At 35.8% G+C, this 25,586-nt stretch overlaps 1 protein-coding gene across 1 annotated transcript; it reads left to right on the top strand.

Annotated features, from left to right (window-relative positions):
* The first annotated feature begins 5,212 nt into the window (after positions 1-5,212).
* LOC140166521 (lysosomal proton-coupled steroid conjugate and bile acid symporter SLC46A3-like) lies at positions 5,213-24,778 on the top strand. Its single transcript, XM_072190002.1, has 6 exons — positions 5,213-5,592; positions 14,368-15,464; positions 16,395-16,526; positions 17,095-17,178; positions 17,754-17,910; positions 20,990-24,778. Exons 2-6 carry the CDS (start codon positions 14,387-14,389, stop codon positions 21,084-21,086), a joined length of 1,548 nt encoding a protein of 515 aa, XP_072046103.1. The 5' UTR covers positions 5,213-5,592; positions 14,368-14,386; the 3' UTR covers positions 21,087-24,778.
* Positions 24,779-25,586: the final 808 nt, after the last annotated feature.

A 25,586-nucleotide genomic window follows, 5' to 3' on the forward strand; every position in this document is an offset into this window, starting at 1 on the left:
TGTGAGTTCGGGTAAAAGGTGATTTTGGCCTTGAGTCAAGTACGACTCGTAACAAAATTAAAAGAGTCTGTTAGCATTAAAGAATGCCGGTACCCATTTATACACCTGGGTGTAGATGAGTAATCTAGATAAAGTGCCTTACTCAAGGGCACAACACGATGTCGTCGCCGTGGCTCGAACCCGCAACCTTCTGATTATGAGTCGGAGCCCGTTCCACTCGGCCACCCTGCTCCCTAATACCATGAATACAGTTCGAGGGTTGAGAGCCAGAATGCCTCTACTCACAACCACGTACAGCATCGCCAAGGCACTATTGAAGATACAGTCCATTAAGGGGGTACTACACCCTGGCCAATTTGTGCCTATTTTTGCATTTTTCTCAAAAATTATAGCACATTGGTGACAAGTAAGATATGTATATTATAGGGGCAAGGACTACAACTACTGTACTGAAAATTCAGCAACTCAAAGTAAAGCAAGTAGTTATTGATTTATTGATCAAATATTGGTTTTCCATCATTTTTGACTGTAACTCCACAACTGTTGTCTGTGCTTAAATAAAATGTCCAGTGCAGTAGTTGTAGTCCTTGCCCCTATAATATACATATCTTACTTGTCACCAATGTGCTATAATTTTTGAGAAAAATGCAAAAATAGGCACAAATTGGGCAGGTGTAGTACCCCTTAATCATAACAAAATTCAACAGAAAACAAAAGACATTGTGGAGGAAATATTGATTTTTGAAGGCCAAAGCAAGGACCTTTATGCTCATTTGTGAGGGCTGTTCATAGTGAGTTCAGCTTTCTGGTTCTGAACCCTCGAGTTTATTGTCGCTAGAAAGGATTGCATGGTCTTTTATAACACTGATAGCAAAATGTGTCTCCATCAATTATAGCCTTGGCCTCTTGAAAACAATAAACTTAGATAGAAAGAAGAGGAAATAGATTACGTAACGCATTGTTCCTTGATCATGTTGATGCCGATTTGATCTGCCGACAGGCTATTCACAAAATCGTTTCGAACAAAGTGGCTTCGTCATTAAGGGTACATGCCACAAAATAGCTTTCCATAGACTTTACGTGCAAAATAGGGGTCACGTTTTAGGCTATAAGTCGAGTTACGTCTTACTTTGAAATATATATTTGATATCATCTTAATCAGAACGAAATTCTGCATAACATATCTGAAAATGACACCATATTTTAGGTCTACTTTTTGAGAAAAATAGCGCTATATAAAAAGGCCCGATTTTCCCGTGTTTACGTCCGACTGCTAACCGCGTTTTGACCTCGTGTGTTCATGCGTTCATCATCGTAAACATCACTCAAATTTTCGCGTTTTCTGTTCAAATTAGTATAGAGACCACATTCACAAGTTCTAGCAAAACACGATTTGCAACACTAAAATTGTTAATATTGTACCGATTTTGCACAATTGTTATGTAAAGTTGGGACTATAGTCGTGATAAACTTTTACCGGAAACCGCTTCACAGGCAGCGGATTTAGTCGTATGCACCCTTGAAGAGGCTAAAACATCGTTTTTAGGCCTTGAAAATGATTTTGTTATCTTTTTCACTACATTTTGAATTAATTGTAAGAAATTTTGGGTTATTTTCTTTCATACTTTAGACAGGATGTCGATTTCAAGCACAAGCATGATAGCCGACAATTGCCATTTTTCGATATTGATGCACATGAATGCACAATGGTTGCTGATTTGCTATTTTCATGAAGATATTAATTGATTTTAAGAGTAAACTTTCTTTGAACATCTTTTACAAGTGCATAGCTTCAAAATTAAAACATTCTCAGTACCTGCAGAATATTTAAAAAAAAAAGAAATGTCAATCAAGTAGGCCTACCCCCCCGCGTCACTTTTAACCCGTTTTGTCCAAAAAGCAAATGTATGTAATGAATGGCTATTTGAAATTAAATATTAATATAAATTAAACTTTGAATGTTATAACAATTTAAAATACTGGACAGTGGTATAAATAAAGCAACCTAGAAACTCAAATATCTTAAGTATAATTTTTTATGTAATTTTATTAAAATTGAAGGCCAAAACTTGAGTTTAAATGACAAAAAAATTGGTTAAAAAATAACAATGAAATTGAAAAACTTCTCCAATAACCAATGTTGTCAATATTTTGAAACTCTTCTTAATTCATATCAAAAGGTTTCAAACTTCTACCAAAATCGGAACTTTTATTAAATTGGAAATAAAAGCAGGCCTATTCGCGGCACATACAGCGAAAAACCTGGCGGCGTCCATGAACGCGCTTGTTGATGTCCCTCAAATTTTTGTTTAAGAAAATGGTATAATAATTGAAAAATGTATAACATGAAATGTGTTTATAAGATACTCTTGGAAACATTTATCCCATCAAAGGTATCCAAGTACCTCCAACTGCCTTATCAATAGCGTTTTAAGGGGACATGTCTTTTTTCCTCTCAATTTTAACGAAATTTGGTCGGTATATGGCGATATTATTTGCAATGCGGCTGTTTTCAATTCTCTGGAGGGAAATTCATTAGCCAAGTTTGTGATGAGTTTCTTTGATTAAAGATATTGTAATATTATCAGACATTGGGAGAAAATAAGCACTCAAGGGTGGGGAGGTGTCGTGTCTTTATACCCCTACCCCTAACGTTTCCGACCTAGGCATATACTGTGCAATGAGATGATGCTTGTCATAGGGGGGGTTCAGAAACCTTTGTGCATTTTGCTTATATAATGTGCAACTTAAGTTATTTGACTCAATGTTGTTAAAGTTTAACTATTATGACGTCATTATTGTATTTAAAGATCGATCAAACCTGCTTTAAACTCTGTTTATATCTATAATTGCTCAAAAGTACCCAAAATGGCGGTTTTTCTCAATGTATCAAAAATTGTTTAGAGAACCCTTATAGGAGATTGGTGTAATGTATGAATTAAAGAAGTGACACTTTTTCTAAGAATGGTTTATTGTTTCCAAAAATAGAGAAAAGTTAAAAAATTCAAACCTCTTGTGCGGTTCAAGGGCGCATGACACCAAATCACTGCGCGAAAGGTGCAATGGTGATGAGTTCCGGTTAAAAGTATATGGCTACTGGAGACAATGTGGTGTCCTTAGGGACCATGTTCATCGTGAGGTTGGCATGTTCTGATTTAAATGAAAGATGCTAACCTATTAATGGCTAAAATAGATATGACATTATACAAATCGATTTCACAAGAAAAGTAGGCCCTGTCCGAATTACTGCTAACGGAACAAGTTTTAATGCTAGTTTTGGCGTTGAAATAGCGGCGTCGCTTTTCAACATTTTTTAATAAAAAACTGAATTTGTAAAGTTCCCCAAAATTGAAGCTAAAATGAAATTCCAGTCCTTAATTAATACAGGGATGACGTTAAAAAGTGAAAAAAAATTGTCACGCCTGGTAGAAAACGCCGTTTAAAAAAGTTGATTTCTACGTGCTTTTCAATGGAGAAGTTATTTGGTGGTTTACGCCCTTGAAAGGGTACATGCCACAAAATAGCTTTCCATAGACTTTACGTGCAAAATAGGGGTCACGTTTTAGGCTATAAGTCGAGTTACGTCTTACTTTGAAATATATATTTGATATCATCTTAATCAGAACAAAATTCTGCATAACATATCTGAAAATGACACCATATTTTAGGTCTACTTTTTGAGAAAAATAGCGCTATATAAAAAGGCCCGATTTTCCCGTGTTTACGTCCGACTGCTAACCGCGTTTTGACCTCGTGTGTTCATGCGCTCATCACCGTAAACATCCCCGGAACCACTTATTCCCATTTTACATATCAACTTTATTTCCCTAATGTGTTAGCAACACATGTCCAATTTTAACGAAATCCGTTGATAGTAAGCTTTCCAAAATGAAGTGAATTTAACTCATCAGTGATGTACCATCTTTTGGCTTCTACTTTTAAAAGCATGCAAGCTACGTTGATACCAATGCCACCAATAAAACGAGAAGATTTGCCCCTTCATTTTGCATACCACTTTGTCCAATTTTTTTTTGTAATTTCTTCACAAAATGCAAAAAAATGCCAAAAAAATCAATGGGTGTAGTACCCCTTAAGGGATCTGGAATGAACGTTTTGAGCGTTTCGACATTATTTTTTGTGGGACATGAGAGCACATCAGACATATCGAATTGCATTCTGAATACGAAGAATGTCTTTCTGATATCAAATAATTTTCATTGTTTGAAATTCACGATATAGGCCTAATACAAATTTTATGACAAATTATTAAAATTTGATATTTTTCATATTTTTGATATATAGCAGTCCTCGAAGTAAATTGTATAAATCTAATGATATATTCTTAAAGTGTAGGTAGCTGGGAGGAAAAGCCGACGATCAATTGAAAATGTTGACCTTTCATATTGAAGATATGGATTTTTTCCCAAAAGACCTAATTTTTTGTTGGTGTTTTGGGAAAAAAAATCCATATCGTCAATACGAAAGGTCAAAATTTTCAATTGATAGTCGGCTTTTCATCCCACCTACATACACTTTAAGTACATATTATCAGATTTATAAAGTTTACTTCGAGTACTGTTAAATATGAAAAATATCAATTTTTAATCATTTGCCATAAAATGTGTATTACATTGCGAATTTCAAAAATCAAAATTATTTGATATCAGAAGGACATTCTTCGTATTCAGAATGCAATTCGATATGTCTGATGTGCTCCAATGTCCCACAATAAATACTGCCCAAACGTTCATACCCCATCCCTTAATGACAAGTAAAAACATGGTCACTGGTGACAAAAATATTTCATTTTTATTTGGGCAACTCTGACCAATGTGGGTAAAGAAGAAGATTTATTGAAATAAATTTGATATTTTGATATCCTTGTGAATAAATAAGAGCATCGAGGCGTCTTCCCCCCCATGCTCCTATGGCGATTTTATAACAAAATTTCTTTCTTTAGGGATACGTTGTTCCGTTTTCTTTTAATTTCTTTTCTTCTTTTTTATTTTATTTTTTGGGATCAGCCAAAAGGGGAGAGGGCACGGGCCGGCAGCGCCCCTAGTCTAAATCCGCGCATGGATTTAGCGGTAAATCTCCAGAGGCTCTAGACAGATGTAGGCCCCTATCATGTGTTGAATTTCAGAATTTTGCCATTCAGTGCGTGCCATAGAATGATTCATTCAGGGTCAAAGGTTACTCATTTACTTTCGCTGCGATTGTTTACATGCATGTACATGTACGTGAATACGGTTCACAGCGCACAGCTCACATGATCGATTAGAGATCAGTGATTTCACCGTGCAAATATCAACTTTATAGAATCGGGGATAATTTAGTTGTTGACGGTGAACTACTGGTAAATGCATCGCGATTCATTAATTAAACATTTTCCGCCTCTGCATCACATCATCGTTGACATCGTATATCCACCAGAGCTTCGCGTACGGTAGGCCTATAGACCTACACAGGCTGCATTACACTACATGACTGTCATTCATGCATTGATGGAAGCTTCAATCATGATGGTCTGTAAGATCAACAAGTAAACACCATTCATCAGTCAGTGAAAATTCAATATCAAACTCGACCAAGGTAAGTTTAATCGCTGTTATCTACCGCTCAGATTTATTTCAACATTTTGAGGACGATCCAGTATAGAAAATCGTGTAAGCCAAGCTGTGTGAACGGTATACTGTGTACATACATGTAGATCTATGTAAATCATTTAATACTAAATGCTATGCTTACATTGAATTGGCGTGTCACAAGTATAGCACGCACATACCTGTATTTTAATAGCACTACTACCGGTAGTCCTGTCCACTAGTCAACTTGCTTGACAAAAAGACACCCCACAATATACTTATTTCCAAAGTTTAAAAGTAAGTAAATTTCATAGACTTGCAAAGACAAGTGATAAACCATGCAGATTTTTACAATTTGGTCCATATGCACAAAAGAGTTAGACTACACCCATCGAATGTGTGTCATCAGCCCTCAGATCGGCCCTCAGGAACCCATGGATTCGATCCATGTAGAGTTAGACCAGGTCTAAAGTTAGACCCCCGGGTTAGACCTGGTCTAAGTGGAATTTAGTACCAGGAGAAAGGACATTTTCCGTTTCATTTTCGTAAGTTAATTTATATCAAGTTTACATTTTTTTAAGGTCCGTAACCCGATCAACAGCATCATCCCCAAAATTTTTCTCATTGTTGATGAGTTTTTGATATCATAAAATGAATCATATTTTTCTCATTTCCTGCAATTTGACGCTTCAAATCGATGTATTTCTGAAGAAATCTTGAAAGAAACCACCTTGTTAGAGGCTACCACTTTTACACGACACAGGAGTTTTGGGTAGTCATAGAATGAAATTGGGATGAATTCGGAAGACTTCACCCCAGTACCAATTTGTCTCCCCAAAATACATCGAATAATGTTAAACTATAGATGGTGCTATAATGATATAAAACAAAAATAAAGAAATAAATACGGGCCAAATAAATAAGAAAACACGACATATATTGTCAAGCATGATACAAGGAATATGAAAAAAAATATGAGCACCCCCTCCATTAAACAAATTAGTTAAAAATAAAACAAAGAAAAATCAAAAATGTGCATGATATACCTAAAAATAAAGAAATAATTCAGCAAAATAAATACAGCATGAGCTACCGGTATCTTGTCAAGAATGATAATGGGCGCAGGGCCAGAGCCAAAATTCCTGTTTGTGGCGGGACGGAATTTTGATAGACCTTTTAAATTGTAGCTCTGTGACTGTTTATTTTATGGATTCTACATGTTCTTAAGGGGGTACTACACCCATTGATTTTTTTTTGCATTTTGTGAAGAAATTACAAAAAAAAAAATGGATAAAGTGGTATGCAAAATGAAGGGGCAAATCTTCTCGTTTTATTGGTGGCATTGGTATCAACGTAGCTTACATGCTTTTAAAAGTAGAAGCCAAAAGGTGGTACATCACTGATGATTTAAATTCACTTCATTTTGGAAAGCTTACTATCAACGGATTTCGTTAAAATTTTGGATATGTGTTGCTAACACATTAGGGAAATAAAGTTGATATGTAAAATGGGAATAAGTGGTTCCTGACTTCATGAACTTGGTGCTCCACAACTATCAAAAAGGAACTGGTTAAAATGCTTCTATTTTCAATGTTGAGCTATATTTTGTATTTTTAACTTGCGACATTATTTCACTGAAACTTAATTAAGCCACAGGTAACAGGTTACCACAACCATACTACAGCAATGTTGAAAAAAATTGTATTTCTTGTCACCTATACCACCATATTGGGTAGTTTTCCGTAAGCTTAACTTTTCTGATTTTGGTAACTATTTTATATTTATTTGTGAAATCCATCTCAACTAGGCATTCTAAATTGTACTCATCATTTACATCCCAAGGTATATTAGTATATACACCTTGCACTTCTCGATATATATCCAGTTAAAGACAGAATATCAAAATTATGCCTCATTATGAAGTTTATGATATCGCAGACTCTCACATGTGTATTCAAAATTGATGCTTAAATTTGACCTGATCCAATTGACCTATAACCTGACATACAGTGACCTAATAGCCTTTTCTTCTCCTAACAACACATTATAGTATTAAATTGACTAATGACTATGCATCCATTGTGTAAGTGTTTATTTAATTTATTCAGTGTTATATATTTTGCATGCACCACTAGATTTTCTATAGAGAGTATAACAAAGGATTTAATGTATTCTATTCATGTACCCTACTTGAACATGTTGAATAGAATAAATTATGGTTTGTTATGAAACACGCATCTGAGTTACTAGGATACAGTAAACAAAAAATATATAGGGCTAAAATGACTTACTGAAATGGTTTAAAAGCACTTTGTATGTAGATATATTTTATAAGTTCAGGACATGAGGTGATGAACATATTTATGTACTTCATAAATTTGCAAGAAAAAAAAGAAGAGGGGTACTGATGAAAATCAGGGTATTATTCCCCCTTAATATAAACAAGTAAGTTACAGACTACATTCATATGCAAGAAAAATAGTCCAAAGAATCAACTTGTTGCCACGGTAACACAAATTCATCGATATGGCGGGACGGAATGATAAACTTCATGTATTTGTGAACGCAGTACATTTGTTGAATTTTTATCAAAAGTACTGGGATAAAACATTTGTTTCTAACATTGGTATTAACTTCAAATATCCTTCTTTTGTTATGGAAGGAATTATAAAATTCACCCCCCTCTTTATGTACGCTCATTAATTTTTTTAAATCATGTCATTGTGGCGGAACGGACTTTTGTCCACCATGTCAAAATCAAGAAAAAAAGCAATTGATTCACTTTGAACTGACAAAATTGTCGTTTCTTTCACTTCCAATGAAAAATTATTGCAAAATATTAACTGAGAAAGAAAATTGTCATCCCTTCCTGAACTTTAAAAAAATCTTCTCAAAATGTGGCAGGGCCATGTTTTACACCACAGACCCTGAAAATAGCCTTATTGCTGGCAAACTACCACAAAAGCCCTGAAAAAGAAGAAGTTTAAATGGCTCTGAGTCTAGCAAAGTTGATGAATTCAATTTTTGTGTACTCGGGAATGTTTATTACCATAGTTGATATTTTGGAAAGTTTTGACTAAAATTTTTTTTCGTCCCCTCCGAACGTAAAAAACCACCTCAAAATGTGGCGGACGGAATTTTACACATATTTTAATTTATTTCTTTATTTTTGCTAAGTCCACTGACATTTTTTTTTAGTGCTGAAATTGTCTATACCGAAGACATTTTATAATCCTATAAAAAATTTGTTTATCTTTTTTAAATATGTAGTAACATCAAATTTAGCAATTCCGTCCCGCCACACCAAGAGGGCGCTACATGTGCATTTCATTGCTTGCAGTCCGAAATTGACGAGCAAATTTTACTTTTTTTTTGCTGATTCATAATCTTTGGTTAGTAGTCTATTATTCCAGACAAGAAATTCACTCCTGTGACAATTTCTAAATTTTTTCTAACTTTTTTTTTGCTGATTCATAATCTTTGGTTAGTAGTCTATTATTCCAGACAAGAAATTCACTCCTGTGACAATTTCTAAATTTTAAGTTGAGTGATGACCATTTTTGGTTCTGGCCCCGCAGTGATATGTAATGTTAAATGATTAATAATAATAAGTATGAATGACCGGTATAAAAGTGTACAGGGGGCGAGCTGGTTGTCAGTGCCACAGCGAAACATGCACTCAGCTTGGCCGTAGTTTCGGGATGCCTTACCAGAATGCATTTCACGCGTACCAACGTATTGGCTTGCTAATTATTCACATTTGCGCTAAAATTGTTTCCGTTTTCTCACATAGATGATAAAGGGGACGATATTTGAGATTGTATGTAAGTTACGAAGTTGTAGATAATTCATATCCTAAACCGATAAGGTTGCCCATCTTTAAAGGAAATTTGATGAGGAATTCAAATATGCCATTGGTTTTTGTGTTGGGGACAGAGGGAAATAGTTTTGATCAATGAAAAAAAATAAAAAAATAAAAAAAATTATGTACAATTTTTGAACACCCTGTATAACATAACCCATCAGTACAAGTTTTTTTTTTTAAAGCCTACAATAATGTCCATAACAATTCTAAAAAGGATTTAACATAAAAAGTTTTTATGGTAATAAACAAGAGAAGAACAACTTTTTGTACTTTTTGGACCAAATTTTAACTTTTCCACCCTATATGATATTTGTGGCATCCTGTATATCAACTTACAAGTTGCAAATTGTCTTCCTTACACTTTCAGCTTTGCAATGATTAAATGGCTTTGTAGGTTTCTGACAAACCTGAAATGACTTACAATCATTTTTGTATGAAAGCATGATTATATTTATAATTTTGAGCATGTAATGCATTTTGCCCTCAATTCATGGCGCATGACCATACAATGTACATAAACATGATATGTGTATCTAGGCTTGTATAATCATAGACCCTGAAAGAAACCCAGGGTCTATGGTATAATGCATGAATTTCATATAAAAGACCAAATTAGAAAGAATGTAAAAGTGTACAAGTGCAAGTCTGGATGAATCTGGGCAAATTTGCCAAATTTTGAACAGACATAACTGGTGGGGCCTCTTTTAAATCAAATGTTGCATATATGGGGGGGGGGGAGTTTTCACAATCCCAGCTGCACAGGCTACACAATACAAAATCACCTGATGGGCTCGTGCAAATTCCAAACATGTTTATTATACATATGTGGTACATTATACAAACCGAGCTGTTCATCAATATCTGAATTCTTAACCTCAAACAGATAAGGGTTTAATGCACACTTTGACACTTCCTTTATATAAAAGACTACCATGAATGATTCAATTGCAAAAAAAAGTAGCAATAGAACAGCTATATCGTAGCATTTACATTGTATACATTTATAAGAATCCCCAGAGTGACTAGTCAATTTGGACAGGAATTCTGCAGTTTTTTAGTGGCTATGCTCATACATAAATGTACAGGTTGTATCGATAATATAATTGGCCCCCAGTGTCCCCCCCCCCACACACACACACATACAATTATATAACCAAAAAGCAACTAATCCGCAGGACAGGCTGCTCTTTAATTCAGTGATTTGTTCATCCGGACGATCGTAAAAAAACAACAACTGGTTTTGGTACCTTATTGTCACAGATGTGCTAACATAGCCTGCGAGTGGTTCAGCCAAAAGCTGTGTATTTAAGACAAAATGAGGCATTTTACACGAATCTGTAATTTAGATACTGACAGTATCTAAATTAGCTACATGTATTTGAATGGGGCTTCAACTTCATCAGTACTGCTGTTTTCTTTGTTTTTTGCCAAATTTGTCATTTCAAAAATACCAAATGACAATTTGAATGACTTATCCTTCATTTTTAAGCAATTTATAATTTTTTTACACTTGCGCTGGGATCACTGAATGGGTCTTTAAGAGCAGCCCATCAAAAGTAACCTGTCACCGAACACTGATGGGTACCAATCATTTTGATTATACATGTCATGTACAGTCTGTCTTCATACATGTACAGATAGTGGCTGACTTTGGGACGGCATTATCACTCAAAATAGTTTTAACAACAAGATTTGAATATTATGCATTGTTGAACAACAATAGGTCATTAGATTTGTTTGACCTATGGCCATGAGTTGTTCCTGGCATCAAGAAATATTTAATGGTAGACACATTGTAGCAGGGTTGTTTGATTAACTGATTTAAATCAACTTTTCATTTTTTTTTACCATTTTTGATAAATGTAAGTTAATTTCTTTCTTAAATTGACTTTTGGATACGATTAAAATACCTCTATAATGTCACTTTTATCTATTGCTAAAAATTCATTTTCAAGGTGCAGAATTAAACAGGTTTTGATTTTTTTGTAAATACCTGGTAGGACTGTGCATATGACTAGCATTCCACTGGTACTCTTTTAACTTTATCATGGGGTATAGCAGTTCTTGGAATAAAAAAAATTAAATTTTGATTTAAAATTTAAAAAAAATTGATTTACAATTTAAAAAAATCCGATTTGAATTTTTAAAAAATCCGATTTTTTATTGTTTTAAATCAACAAAATCAACAACCCTGCATTTTAGGGAGTGGATCGTTATTAACATTTTACGTACCGGTATATTTGAGAAAATTGCAAAAGTTGATCTCTGCACTGGCACCATCTAAAATATGTAAAGTGGCAAAATGCTACGATAATTTTGATAGCAGCATCCCTGCAAACACGGAAATGTTTTAAAATGTTTTTAAAAACATTTCAAACAGATTTTGATAATCTTTTAAAATTAATAAAAACTTTTTTAATAATCTTTTCATGTTCCATTTTAAAGACCATCAAAACGTTTTGAAGCATTTTGTGAAAAAATTGCAAAATATTTAATATTGACAAAATGGTATTTTGTAAATTATTTGTTGCAAAACAACAGTATGTTATAAACGTTTTTAAGTCAACTTTAATACTTTTTCAAAACGTTTTATAACGTTTGTAACCCAAGTCTTTATTCCAACATTCAACCTACATGTATAATGTTAGGAAACGTTTTGTGTAAAATTTGATTTTATATAGACATTCTTACGTTTTTCATTTTCATGATTAATCAGAGAACCAGCTCTGTACTTTCATCGAGTTGTCACAAAATGATAATTCAATTAAATAGATTGGCATTTTAAATGGAAGAAACCTACCCTTCTAAGTAAATCCAAACATTTTTTTATTATTATTACATTTCACAGACATTAATTTAGTGCAATTGTAGGCACCCCTGTGTGCATTTTATACATTTTTTGCAGAGTTTTTATTCATTTTTGCATTCTGATTAACATTGTTTAAACATAATACCCGTAAATGTAATGACATTAGTGAACCTGGTGTGTACTTTCATGCAGCTGTAGGACACATTCCTCGTATTCAGAATGCAATTCGATAGGTCAGATGTGCACAGGTCCCACAAAAAATACTGTGCAAACGTTACTATCTGATTCCTTAAATGTCTTTTTTTTAAAAATAATTTGACATCAAATAAATTTAAGTATGTTGTTGCTTCAATGCTACTGACTTGAAAAAAACAACTTCAAAAAACAACAACAACAACAAAAACCCAGAACTTAATCAAACAAGAAATAATTATATTGAATAATTACAACCTGAATGTACAGGCCAATACAGTTACGAAGTACATACAAGCGTTTGTAGCCTTTGTAGAGCGTTTTATTTAAAAAGCGCCCCATGAATGTGTGCCAAAAATCGCTTGCTTCCCCCCCCCACCTCGGCTTACCAAAAATTGCCCACCCCCTTTCGGCTCGCCAAAAAAAATCCCCCCCCCCCATTTTACCCTCCCACTCATAACTATTGCATAGCCCCTATTATGTATGTACTACATGTAATAGGGATACATGACGGAAGTTGTTCAGGAAAATGCATTGAAAGAACGGTCTATCAGTGTATATTTATAACACTACATTGTTAAACATGGTTAATACTAGACTAAACCAATAGCAGCGTGGTATTTATTTTAAAAATCGTTTGAGGGGTTGATAAATTCATAGGACTAAGGTTGATTTCAAAAATGAAGAAATATATTAACAATGGTTGGATTCACTCCAATAAAAGGCCACGCTATTAAATATTGCATAATTGTATTCCAGTATCTGTGATGGCATGTTCAGCATGCACCAGTAAAAATGGTGCAAACCAAATCGGCTGATTTGTACTAAAAGCTGATACACTGTATAAAAACAACTGATACAAGTTCTAAAATAATTTATTTTCATATTGTACACGCTAAAGTATAAGAGGTATTTGTGATACAAATATAAACACTCCAACACGTTTGTATCACCGATATAAACATTAAAAAGTGATACTAATCCATCAAAAAATCCTTCTATAAACGTGTTATAGTGTTAATCGTATGCAACGCCTCCTTTACTTTTACGTGTAGAATATACGCGTTTTAGTGTTTATTTTAATACACTTAAAAGTGTTATCCGTTGTTATGTACAGTGTAGGCGTAATTGTTTTCTATACCACGTTATAGCTAAACTATTCAGATTTCCAATACATTTTATTTGATACAATACGGTATTACGGTTGTATTGTTGGTGAGATAAGTTGTTTTATATGGCATCGTCCAAAACCTCGGATGACATAGGCAAAACGTGTGGCGCTGGCATTTGAGTAACATAAATCATGATATGCAGGCATAAATATTCATAAAATAAACACTGTTATCGCTGACCAATTGTTAGCAATGGTGAACTTGTGAAACCATAACTAATATAATACAGGAAACTAGTACCTGTCTGTAATCTTTCGAGGGGAGGGACACTCATTGAATGGGCATGATCATGATGGGTGACAAGCAGGTGTACGGCAAAATATCTAGTTTGAGATAATCCTTCAACCATTATCAACGAATGAACCCTCTAGGTTTTCATCAAATGTTCACAACTTAAAAAAGCTTGATTTAACTCATTCGGATCCCCTTTCGGATCAACAATACCATAACAATGTACCATATTTTCCGGCAATATTGTCCGGTCACCTTTTAAGGGACTTCTCAACCAATCCCCATTTTCTGGTGACAAGTTTTACTGAAAGACCGATATTGTAGAACGCAGCCCGTAAATACAAGAGTTGAGTACCCCCGGATATTCCGCAACCATTTTTGATGATCTGATTATAATGACAAATAAACGGATATTTGCGGCAGGCATAGCCACCTCAGATTGCAATCTTTAGAGAGCTCCGTCGATTAAAGGCATTATTAAATTTCATGTTTTTCTCTTGAACATTCTTGCAGAATATACGACCAAACCAACATGAAGACCAGAAATGTTGATCACGTCGACGATCACGAAGAAGACGCAACTCATATCAACGGAACCAAAAATGGCTATGTGGATGACAAGCAACATCTACTTGAGGATAACTCAGTAACGTTACAGCCCATCAATTGCCGCACAAGATGCTTAGGTCCAGCAAGGCATCGACTGATAACAATCGAACCCGCCATGGCCTTCTTTATCATTGCCTACGGGACTATGATCAACCTGCGAGGACAATACATCAGGCAACAAGTTGCTAAAGAATATGGTATTGACGGCGATCCTGGTCAGGCATCTTGTAACGGAACCGATTTGAACAATACGAATAGTAAGCTCATGGCTGAGGTATCTGATTGGAGTATGTATTGCTCTGTTGCTGAATCCATACCTGCTTTCTTCGTTGTGCCAATATTAGGTGCATGGAGTGATCAGATTGGACGTAAAATGGTCATGTTGATTCCGCTTGTGGGTTATCTAATAGTCTGTTTATTATTGATCCTCATCGTTGCACTCGGCCTGGATTTATATATGTTTGTCATAGTTTCGTTACTACAGGGTCTGACAGGTGGAGTGGGTCTATTCTTTGCTGTTTCTTTATCGTACATTGCTGATATTACGACCAAAGAAAAACGTTTGTTTAGAATCGTCATCATAGACATGATCTTCTTATTAGGCGCTGGTGTTTCCCAAGTAGGCATTGGCTATTTCCTGAAATATGAAGGGTACATTCCGCCAATGCTGATGGCGGAATGCTTTGTCGTGCTGGCGTTCTTCTATGTAATAACGCCACCATTTGTGGCAGAAACGATCCAAAAACGCTCTACATCCGAGACATCCCGAAACCCCAAACGCGAGATGCTCAAGAACATGGTGGCTATGTTTAAAGATAATAGTAACTTTCGACGGCCAAAACTGGGGATTTTATTCGCAGCAAATCTCATGATAGCCATTGTGATTTCTGGTGGTGGAATTATATCATTGGAGGCATTGTACGGAATGGGGGAGCCATTTTGTTGGTCTGCAGTGACTGTGGGTTATTTCACCGCATTGGATTTGGGAGCAAATGCTATAGGTAATACGTTGCATCATTCATTTGACATATTCATAATATCGAAGCCCCCAGATCGAAGCATGTTCCAAATTGCCATCAGTCATATTTATACCAAACTGTGTCTCCAAACTGGCATCAAATGGTACGTCTACCTGTTAGACGTGACGTGTCATGCTTGGAAACATGAACATTTTGCCAACTTTTGTTCATTGCAGTCCCGGGGGGGGGCACTTCAATTTGAAATGGATATAGGTGTAGGGCTGGCGCTTTCGCACTAAGGGGCATTCGGTGAGAGCAACATGTAAAAAATATGGGGTCATTGGGTGAGAGCATGATTTTGGCATTCGGTGAGAGCAAAATGTCAAAAATATGGGGTCATTGGGTGAGAACATGACCTTTTTTTAAATGGAATCTTTGGGTGAGAACCAAAACAGCGCCACAAAAACCTCGAAAATCGAATTTCTAGTTCTAAATGGCTTCAAATTTCTTTATTTTTTCAAAATAAGTAACAAAATCAGTGATAAATGAAAGTTGCTGTTCAAATTGAACTTGTAAGGGTCTTTGGGTGACAGATCAAATGGCAAAATAGGGGGTCTTCGGGTGACAGAGCGCGGAGCGAGCATGTGTTCGTAAAAAAATATGGGGTCTTTGGGTGACAGCGATGCTGAAAAAGGGGTCTTAACAGCCCTACATACGCGTCACCTCCAAAGTTGAGTGCCCCCCCGGGATTGCAGTACGTTTTCAAAAAAGATGAATTTAGAATTTAATACCCTTACTACATGTACACACTTCATAATTATAACCTGACATTTTTGGGAATAATTTCCCCTCCCCCTATAATTCACCACCCCATGGGTACATATAATTATTGCGCCACCCCTAAGCCCTCATGTTGTAAAAATAAGTAAGGCCAACAGAGAGGAGAATCTTACAATTTTTTTTTATATGCAGGCGCTCTTTTTGGTGGATACCTTCTGGGCAAGTGTTTGCAGGATATATACATTGCACTCCTATCGATATTGGACACCGTATTGAGTTTGATATTCGTGGCTACAGCACAATCATCAATATTTATATTTATCTGTAAGTAGGGCTAGTAGGCATGGTTCTTGTTATTTATCTTTTAAATCGCTGACAATGTTGAACTAAACTCTGATATAACTGATTATGTTGTCTACATGCATGATCTTGATAAAATCATTTCATTAATAATGCGAAATACATCGATTTTATTGTTTTATGCTGGAGATCTTGGTCCTGCATTACGTGCACCATAAATGATAAAACTGAAATTGATATTCCATCGTTATTTCACCTTCACAGTTTGGTCTCCTATTTTCGAAGTGTTAAAAGTGGATGTATGTCCATCACAAATTTAAAAGGAGAAGAGAAAATATACGTTCAGTAGTGAAACTTGCACTTAATTTTGGAAAATTATGTTATTTTCTGCATTGTGAACTACTGAGTATGCGTTTGTAGGATTTTTCATGGAATTATAAAATCCAAAGATTTAAAACTCACATTTCTTAGCTTTCGATAGCAGGTATGTCATTTTGATCGCAGGTGCTTTGAACTACTGTACTTTGATAAACTTCTTAATGTATATAATGTCGGGATTTAATGTATTGCATATCTCTATACCGCAATATAGCAAGTCCAGTTGGAATGCTGCGGATTCTGTCGAGTCCAGTGATAAAGACGGTGGCATCCAAATTAGTGACCGACAAAGAACAAGGTTAGTAGAGATTCTGCAGAACATTTAAACGATTCAAAGCTTGTAAAACAAATTATGCTAATGAAAAGCATTTTGGTGAAGCTGATACATTTCTAATAAACTGATATCACGGGTATTTTGATAAAGGCCGTTTTTTTTTCTTGGGCGCTGCAATGAGTCTTTCAATCTGATAACGGTTCTACTCCATCCAGTAGCTACAATGTATTTTTTTTATAAAGATATTGAAATAAATAGCACCGTATAAAACATTCATTTTTGTGTATAATGTATAATAATCTTCAACCAGACGATTTGCCAGAGGTGTATCAAGCGGGTGGACAGGGTGGACGAAGTCCAGGTGCCCCGAGCAAATAAGAGATGGACCCAGGAGTATATGGGTTAGGGATAAGGTTGGTAAAGGAGAAGTTAAACATGTTAAAATGGTTCCGCACTGCTTTTTTTTTAGCATGAGCACCCAGGTTCTAGCTTGACCATAATACACTAATCAAACGGTATCCTATGCAATCTTTGTGTTTTATTTTACCCTCCTTTCAATTACTGATGTTGATTGCAGTTTTAATATTCTTTCCTGCCAGGAGCCATGTTTGCATGCATGGGAAGTATTCAAGCTTTAGGGAGTTTGCTCACACCTATAATGCTAAACGGGGTATATTCTGCGACAGTTGGCTTCTATTCACCGTTTGTATTCTACTACTTGATTGGCTTACTTATAGTGCCTTTGTTTCTTTTATGGTAAGTGTCGTAATATATGATATTTTCGTGATCCCAGCATCCTCTTTTATTACAGTTTTCAGTAGATATCCACGAAAAAAGCTTATTCCCAAAATTTCAGTTGATTACGATTTTGCGTTTTGCGAGTTATGAATGGTTATGTGTATTACACTACTCCATACAGTGTGTAGGACACGGTTGTAATTTCGTTCTGGTATACCAGAGATTTCGTTCTGGTACACCAGAACGTAATTCAAATTTTTCCTAAATGAATTATTTTGCAAGAAATTGTACACAAGCATGTTTGTACACAATCATTATGTAGCCAGAGGTTTCCAGTGGTATACAACTTTCAACTTCTTTAAGAAAAGTGGGGGATGAGGCTGCTGTGGATCACGAAATACCCTTTTAAGGCCATGGGATCTTTTGTCAAATTCTGTCCTCAAAGTTGATGCAGGTAGCCACCTTCAAAATCACCATCTAAAAAAGCCGAGTTGAAATAAGAACGAAATCCATAATTTTAAGTGCATTGTTTAGGAAAAAATAATGCCCCGAATAATGTTATGCATAAAACGTAATCGCGCACACCTCACGGAGGTTCACCTAATTTCATGCAACAAAAACCGGTGGACCATCATCACCTATTAGACCTATCCAATAACCGGAACGGTATAACAACTGAAATGGCAGGACAGATTGGTGGACATATTTTTTTGCTAAATTCGATAGGATCTATGCCCTAAAGTGAGAATGGACCGTCCCACTCGATTTGTGAAAAGGTCGCGAACCCTTTTGGTGGACCCAAGTAACTGCCTAAAATGAGGCAAAATTGAACAGAAATAGGGTTTTTTTAAAACCCTATTTCTTTTCAATATTGCCTCATTTTAGAAAATTTAAAAATTTAGAAATTTAAAAATTGCACTTTGGAATTTGAAAAGCGTAAATCACGTTGTGTCTAAGGCTGTGCTAACACTTTTGATGACTTTGACCACAATTTGTTATTTTTTTTTTTATTTTAAAAATACAAGAATCTAAGCTAATTGCACAGACAGTAGCAATAAGTTTTGATTTTGAGCCAAAGGGAACCCTTAGTTGCACAACAGCGTTTGAAATAAGCCCTATCGCAGTGCAATTTGCACCCCAAAGTTCACCTGTTGTGATACAACTTCTAAAGTGTGGTGCAAAATTGCAATAACACACTGTACTGCATTGTTCAAGTTGCTCTGCATTAGATGAAATTGCTCAACTTTTTTTAATGGGTTGCCAAAGTACATCCCAAGGTAAAAAAAAGATTGGTTGCACATGTTTTGATATTGTGTCACATAATTCACATTCATGCTCTTTAAAAAATCAATTCATTTTTGAAAGCTTACTATCAACAGATTGTGTCCTGGGGGGGGCTTTCAATATGAAATGGATATAGGTGTAGGGCTGGCACTTTCGCACTAAGGGGCATTCGGTGAGAGCACAATGTAAAAAATATGGGGTCAGTGGGTGAGAGCATGATTTTTGGCATTCGGTGAGAGCAAAATGTAAAAAATATGGGGTCATTGGGTGAGAACATGACAAAACAACAGCGTGAAAAAACCTCGAAAATCAAAAGGTTGCTGTTCAAATTGAAAGGTAAGGGTCTTTGGGTGACAGATAAAATGGAAAAATAAGGGGTCTTCGGGTGACAGAACATTTGTTCGTAAAAAAATATGGGGTCTTTGGGTGAGAGCGACGTTGAAAAAGGGGGTCTTAACAGCCCTACATACGCGTCACCTCCAAAGTGGGAGTGCCCCCCCCCCCGGGGATTGTGTTTCATATTAGGGAAATACATCAACGAAATGGCCCGGATTGTTTTTTTCAGTCTTCACCAACTGTTGTTCTATTTTCATTGTGGAGACTTATTTTGTATTTTTTAACTAGCAACGTTATTTTCCTGAATCTTACTCAAGCCATCCATATATATAAAGTTTATGTTCAAACTACAGCAGCGCCATCTCAGTTGTACTCAAAATTAATAGGGCCTACAGCTTTTCAAGCCATATGAAAATGGACCTCATGTAAGTGACCCGTGCATAGATGAACTTATAACCTGATATAAAAGGTCTCATTTACAAGCCACGCTACTCACACTAGTCTGTGTACTGTGATTTGAGTGTATTAAATTGCTGAGGAGCCTGCGATTTCAGGACAAATCACAATCCCACAGTGCAGTCATGACATGTAGGCCTACATGTGTGCTGACAAGCGAGTCTCTTACTTCCATGACACTACAGCAGACCACATCTTTGTAAACTTTGCTGCAAGCAGATGAAATGTCGGATTCAGTTCATTATTTCATTGTTACACTGAAACACGTGTTGTCATTCTCTTCTTTTTTTTATAGAATAACTTGATTTGGTTATTTTGTCTGGCTCGGGATTGCATCCAATTTGTGAATAATTATCAAAGAAGTGTGTTTTCTGTGAAGGGATTATATGGTCACTTGTGTTCGAAAATGTTGCACTGATAGCAATTTTACTCTTAAAAGAGAAAACAAACATGTGTTTTATTATATTATGTTAAAAGGATTTTGCTCCACGGATTTTACAATGTGCATAATCTAAGTTAAATACATTTGTGTACTTCATAAATTTGCAAAAATAGAAAGAATTGACAGGTTTAGTAGAACCCAAGCCCCTTTGCTTAAAGATAGATGAATGAATTAAGATCAAGTTGTTCGGTTGCACATTGTGCGGTACCCCATGTATACCACAGAGGCAGATTTTTTCATGCAACCATAGTACTAGACGGGGACAATTCAATTAAATTTACGTGGGATTGGACAATTAAGAAAATCTCTAATATATGTACATGAGAAAATGACTTAATACGTAGTGCGTCGTCAGGGTCTGATGAAACATGTAGTATTGAATTTAGGGGAAAATATGTATATATATATGTATAGAGTAAAGTAATCAACTTAAAAGAGTATTTCGTGATCCCAGTATCCTCTTTTATGACAGTTCTCAGTAGATATCCACGAAAAAAGCTTATTCCCAAAATTTCAGTTGATTCCGATTATGTGTATTACATAATGTTACATTCGACTGTTCATCTTTTTTTTTCACAGCCTCCTACAGGTCGTCATCCAGGCCACCGCAAGCAAGGAACCTACCAACTTGACAACGCCAGTATCTGATGAAGAGACGGTGCCAAATATTAACTAAATGATATATTTTTTATACTTTTGTATTAGATATCTTACTCGAGAAAATAATGTATACAAATGAATGTATATTTTGGCGCTGCTAGTACCCGCATGTCTTTCCCAAATCACCCAAGTCTGTCGCGCAAAATATTTATAAATGTGTACATATGCAGTAAATATTAATAGTAATTACAAATATTTTACAAAGATAATTTTTCAAAACCAAGTAGATTTCTTTACTGACAATTTCAACGTCATGGTCGAAATTCTTCCACAGATTGTTGAACTATGTCCCAACACCTTTCCCGACAAACTTCGGCGGGTAGAGGTCGCAGTACTTGCCGACGATTATCGGGGAAGATGTTGGGACATTGTCAGTGAAGAAATCTACTTGGTTTTGAAAAATGAACTTGTAAACTGATTTTCTGCAAACCTGATGAATCTATTTACCGACTTCATCTACGGACTATCTACGACCAATGCCAAAGTTGTATCTATCATTTCTACGACCTAAATTGACATAGGTCAGCCAGTATCCTTCCCAACACGTTCGTACATGATATTATACTTGTATATGTGGTTTTTGTTTTTGTTTGTTGTTGGTTTTTTGGTTGTTTTTTGTTTTGTTTTTACGAAAGAGACGGAACTCACGAAAGGCAGAGACACCCTCAACAATCATTATTTGGAGTTTAAGCAACTATATCACTGATACAGGCAGCTGTATAAAACATATAATAAGACTAAATTACACTGTATTGCATTTCTTTGTGGAGGGTGTCTGCCTTTTGTCTCTTTCGTCAGAAAACACTAAATTTAGAGGCATATTTGCTTGTAGGTAGAATTCTACGCTATGTACAATATATTTTGTCACATTTGATCAATATGACAAAACGTTATTACAGTAAACATGGTATAAGAACTATTATAAAAGTTAAAGCCATATTATAACATTTGCTGAGGAAGACGCCCTCACTGAATTTTTAAAATTCCTTTTTTTACACGATTAAATTGTACTTTATTAAACCAATATATCCTGCAAAAATCAAGACTCTAGGTGCTGTAGTTTTGTCAAAATCCGAGATTTTGAATAAAACGCCGGAATCGGCGCTTTATTATTACGATGGAATTATTAGTCGAACGCATACACGATGTTCATAACACACAGTACGAACACGGCGTGCGGGACGGTGATATACACAACAAAGGGTCGTACCACAACATGACCGAAGGAGTGGTACGTATTGGCGACATGTGCGCTGGTAGTAAATTCCAATTTTCTTTGCTTTGCCGTAGTTGTTCGGCTCAAAAATAAAAGGGGATAATATCTGACAGTAAAAGCTAACATTTTATGGCAAAGAAAAGCTAATCTATTTTGTTTGAAAAAGTTATAATATGGCTTTAACTGAACATATAATAGTTATAGTTACATGTGTATATTGATATATAGTAATGATATACTGTATAGTACCTCTTTACATTATAGCATGTCTTTAAAACCAAAAAAAAAATGCAGGCCTTTAATATCCTTTGATATACTAATACCTATATCTTACCAAAGACGTCCATGTATACCGTTTAATACCTTATTTACCTGTATTATAATGGTTGTATATTGGACAAATTAATATGAAAAAAGTATATTTTTGGTTTAAAAAGGTGAAATATATATTTAGGGGAGACCGGGGCAAGTCCGCCCACCCCATGTTTCTGATCTCGTGACTGCTGGAAAAGTACAATCATGATGTACTAAGCTGGCTCACGTCATAGCTAAGTACCCAAGAAAACAAGACAGTCCGACACATTTCGCCAGAGTAATTATCGTCAAAAAACGTTTTTTAGTTTACATTTAAAAAATTTGTAATAGATCCTGTGTCATACTGGGTTATCCAAAAAGGTGCTTTTGTTATATTTTGATGTGCAGCTTGGACTTCAAAACAGTGTCACTTGAGTATTCCTTCACTTAGAAGATTCAATTAGGTCTTAAATTGAGGCTAATTTATTCTATATTGCTCATGTTTTTATCCTGTTTTAAAGTAATTTTTAATTATTTTCTTATGACGTTTGGCATGAAATGTGCCAAGGGTGGCTGAGGATTAGGGGAGGAGGATTAGGGGAGGGATTTTTATCGTAAATTTGATCTAAAACCCCCATTAAAAATTTGAATCTAGTAAACAAATGTCTAAATGAACTCCTAGACATCTAAACCAAGTAAATAAATGCAGAAGGTCATTTAAAAGACTTATTCTTGCTCAGAATGATTGTAAATGTGGAAAAAATAGGTGGGGTTAAATCCCACCTACTTTGTGATTGTTTTTGCCCGCACTCTCTCATTTTTAAACCGATTTCCATTTTTTAAAAAAAGGTGTCAAAATGCTCAGGAGGATGAACCACTTCAAATGAGACGTGTAGGTAAAATGTTTGAAACATTTAATTTTTTTACTATGTAACACAAAGGTACCCCAGGTTGTGGCACAGGACCAATATTGTAATAATCTCAAGACCTTGCAGAGACGGTTTTGGCTCTTATATTCATTTGGAAGGTGAACGTTTTGCCCAACATATTATGCAATTAACAGATCGACATAATTGTGTTTAGTAGGCATAACACAAGGTAAAGAAAAAAAGTACCGTTGGGGCAAGTCCGCCCTGTATGTGAAGGGGCAAGTCCGCCCTGTGTTTTCCCCAGGCGGACTCCCGGGGCGGATTCGCCCCATCGGCGTATTATGCAAAATATTGATAACATTACCTTTAAGAAGGGTAAAACTGCATGCAAGCATGTTTTTAAAGTTAAGTGGTATCAGTATTACTCATACCACCGTTTATGCTCTAAAAATATAAATGTCGAAGTTGTAAATAAAGGTTTTGCTCATTTTGGTCCCCTACATTTATTAGCTTACATTATATCCCTCCATTAAATTTAGTAGACTCTTTGGAAGAGAGTGAGTGCCTAATATACCCTTTACTAAACGTTTGCATTAAATTGTTTTGCAATATTATAACCTTTTCTTTTTATCAGGGCGAACTTACCCCACCATAGGGGCGGACTTGCCCCAGCACGGGACAAGTCCGCCCTGTCATCGTGATTTTTATTTTCCCTTCACCTGCCGTTACTGAAAGCTCAATGTTCTTACAAATGTGGTAGTATTTAGCTATAGTATACAGCCTAAAAATGTAGAAACTATAGCCTTCTAACATGAGAATTGCCCTCTCTAGGCGAGATTGAAGAAAATAGGGCGGACACGCCCCGGCCTCCCCTAATGATAATCGATATCGATCATGCTTACCTATTTTCCCTAAATGAAAAGGGTTTGTATATGTGTATATATAGCAGAATGGTCGACTGCAGATCCGTCGGATAACGCTTTTTCAATGGGAAATGAACTTTCCTGCTTGGATGATGTCACGATGAGGTTAGCATTTATGCCGTATTGAAAAGCGTGTTCCGACGGATCTGCACTCGATCAGCCTCATAGTATTAAGGTGCCTTAGTTTGTATTTTTGTTTAAAGATATACTATTTTTCTCAATTTTCTGTACATTTTCTATGCACATTTTGCTAATAATCTTTGAAAGGTGACTTACCTAAAAGCTTAAAAATTGAAGAGTTTATTTTCATAAATGTAATATTTAAGGCTGCACAGCAACATAAAACTTTGTGGATGTTTTTAAGGGTGATAATAAAATGTTTTACTAACCCAAGTTCTGTGACGTTTGAAACGGAATGTCTTGTTTCTTCGTTATCTCATTAGTCATGGGCTGTTCCAGTTGAATTCCATACAACCCCTATGGAAGTCATGACCTTAATCTCACACACAAGTGATGTAGATTTAAAATGGAGTCACCCATTCATGGAAATGGAATGCCATTTGAAATTCCCACTCCCTGTGCAGAAGAATCCAGATGTTTTCCATATAGGGGTGTATGTATTTCAACTGGAATAGCCCAGTAGGATTTTCATAGAAATGATTGAAATATATTTAGCTGACGTCATACTTCTTATATCACTTATACATTAATTCCAGACTGTACATTGGTGACCAGAGGCTCCGGAAGAGTTTAAATAGGGGGTGGGGGACGATGGCACATGGCTTTTAAATTATTGGGGTGTGGGTTTACTTGCCCATAGTCACCAAAATATTGGAGGGGGCGATGTAGACTATAAGGGATATTTGGAGGTCAAAATTTGAGTAAAATCAGGAGGTTACTTTCATGCTCAAAATGCACATTATAATCACGTGTAAGGTCAATAAATAGTTGTCTCCCAATCCCGCGGCGACAGGCCTAAGTATGCGAAAGCCAGCCTAGCGTGTGTGTTATGTCATAGCCCTATACGCGCGCTGGGGTAAAACTAAAACACACGCACGCACCCCGTCCGTGCCGCGTAGCACTTTTTTTTCGTGTTTTTTTTGGCCCAAGGTATGCTTAGGAGGAATAAATGACACAGGCAATAAATATATGTACAAAGTCAGTTGTTCTCTAATGCGCGTAGGCGACGTACTTGAACTTCACTGCAGCAACAG

The sequence above is a fragment of the Amphiura filiformis genome, chromosome 12, assembly GCF_039555335.1.
Source record: "Amphiura filiformis chromosome 12, Afil_fr2py, whole genome shotgun sequence".
NCBI classification, from domain to species: domain Eukaryota; kingdom Metazoa; phylum Echinodermata; class Ophiuroidea; order Amphilepidida; family Amphiuridae; genus Amphiura; species Amphiura filiformis.

Bases quoted from the DNA above. Each gene is read 5' to 3' on its own strand.
- LOC140166521 (XM_072190002.1), top strand. From the start codon at position 14,387: ATGAAGACCAGAAATGTTGATCACGTCGACGATCACGAAGAAGACGCA. The intron at 15,465-16,394 runs GTAATACGTTGC...TTTTATATGCAG, and splicing joins TTTGGGAGCAAATGCTATAG to GCGCTCTTTTTGGTGGATAC. The intron at 17,179-17,753 runs GTTAGTAGAGAT...CTTTCCTGCCAG, and splicing joins AGTGACCGACAAAGAACAAG to GAGCCATGTTTGCATGCATG.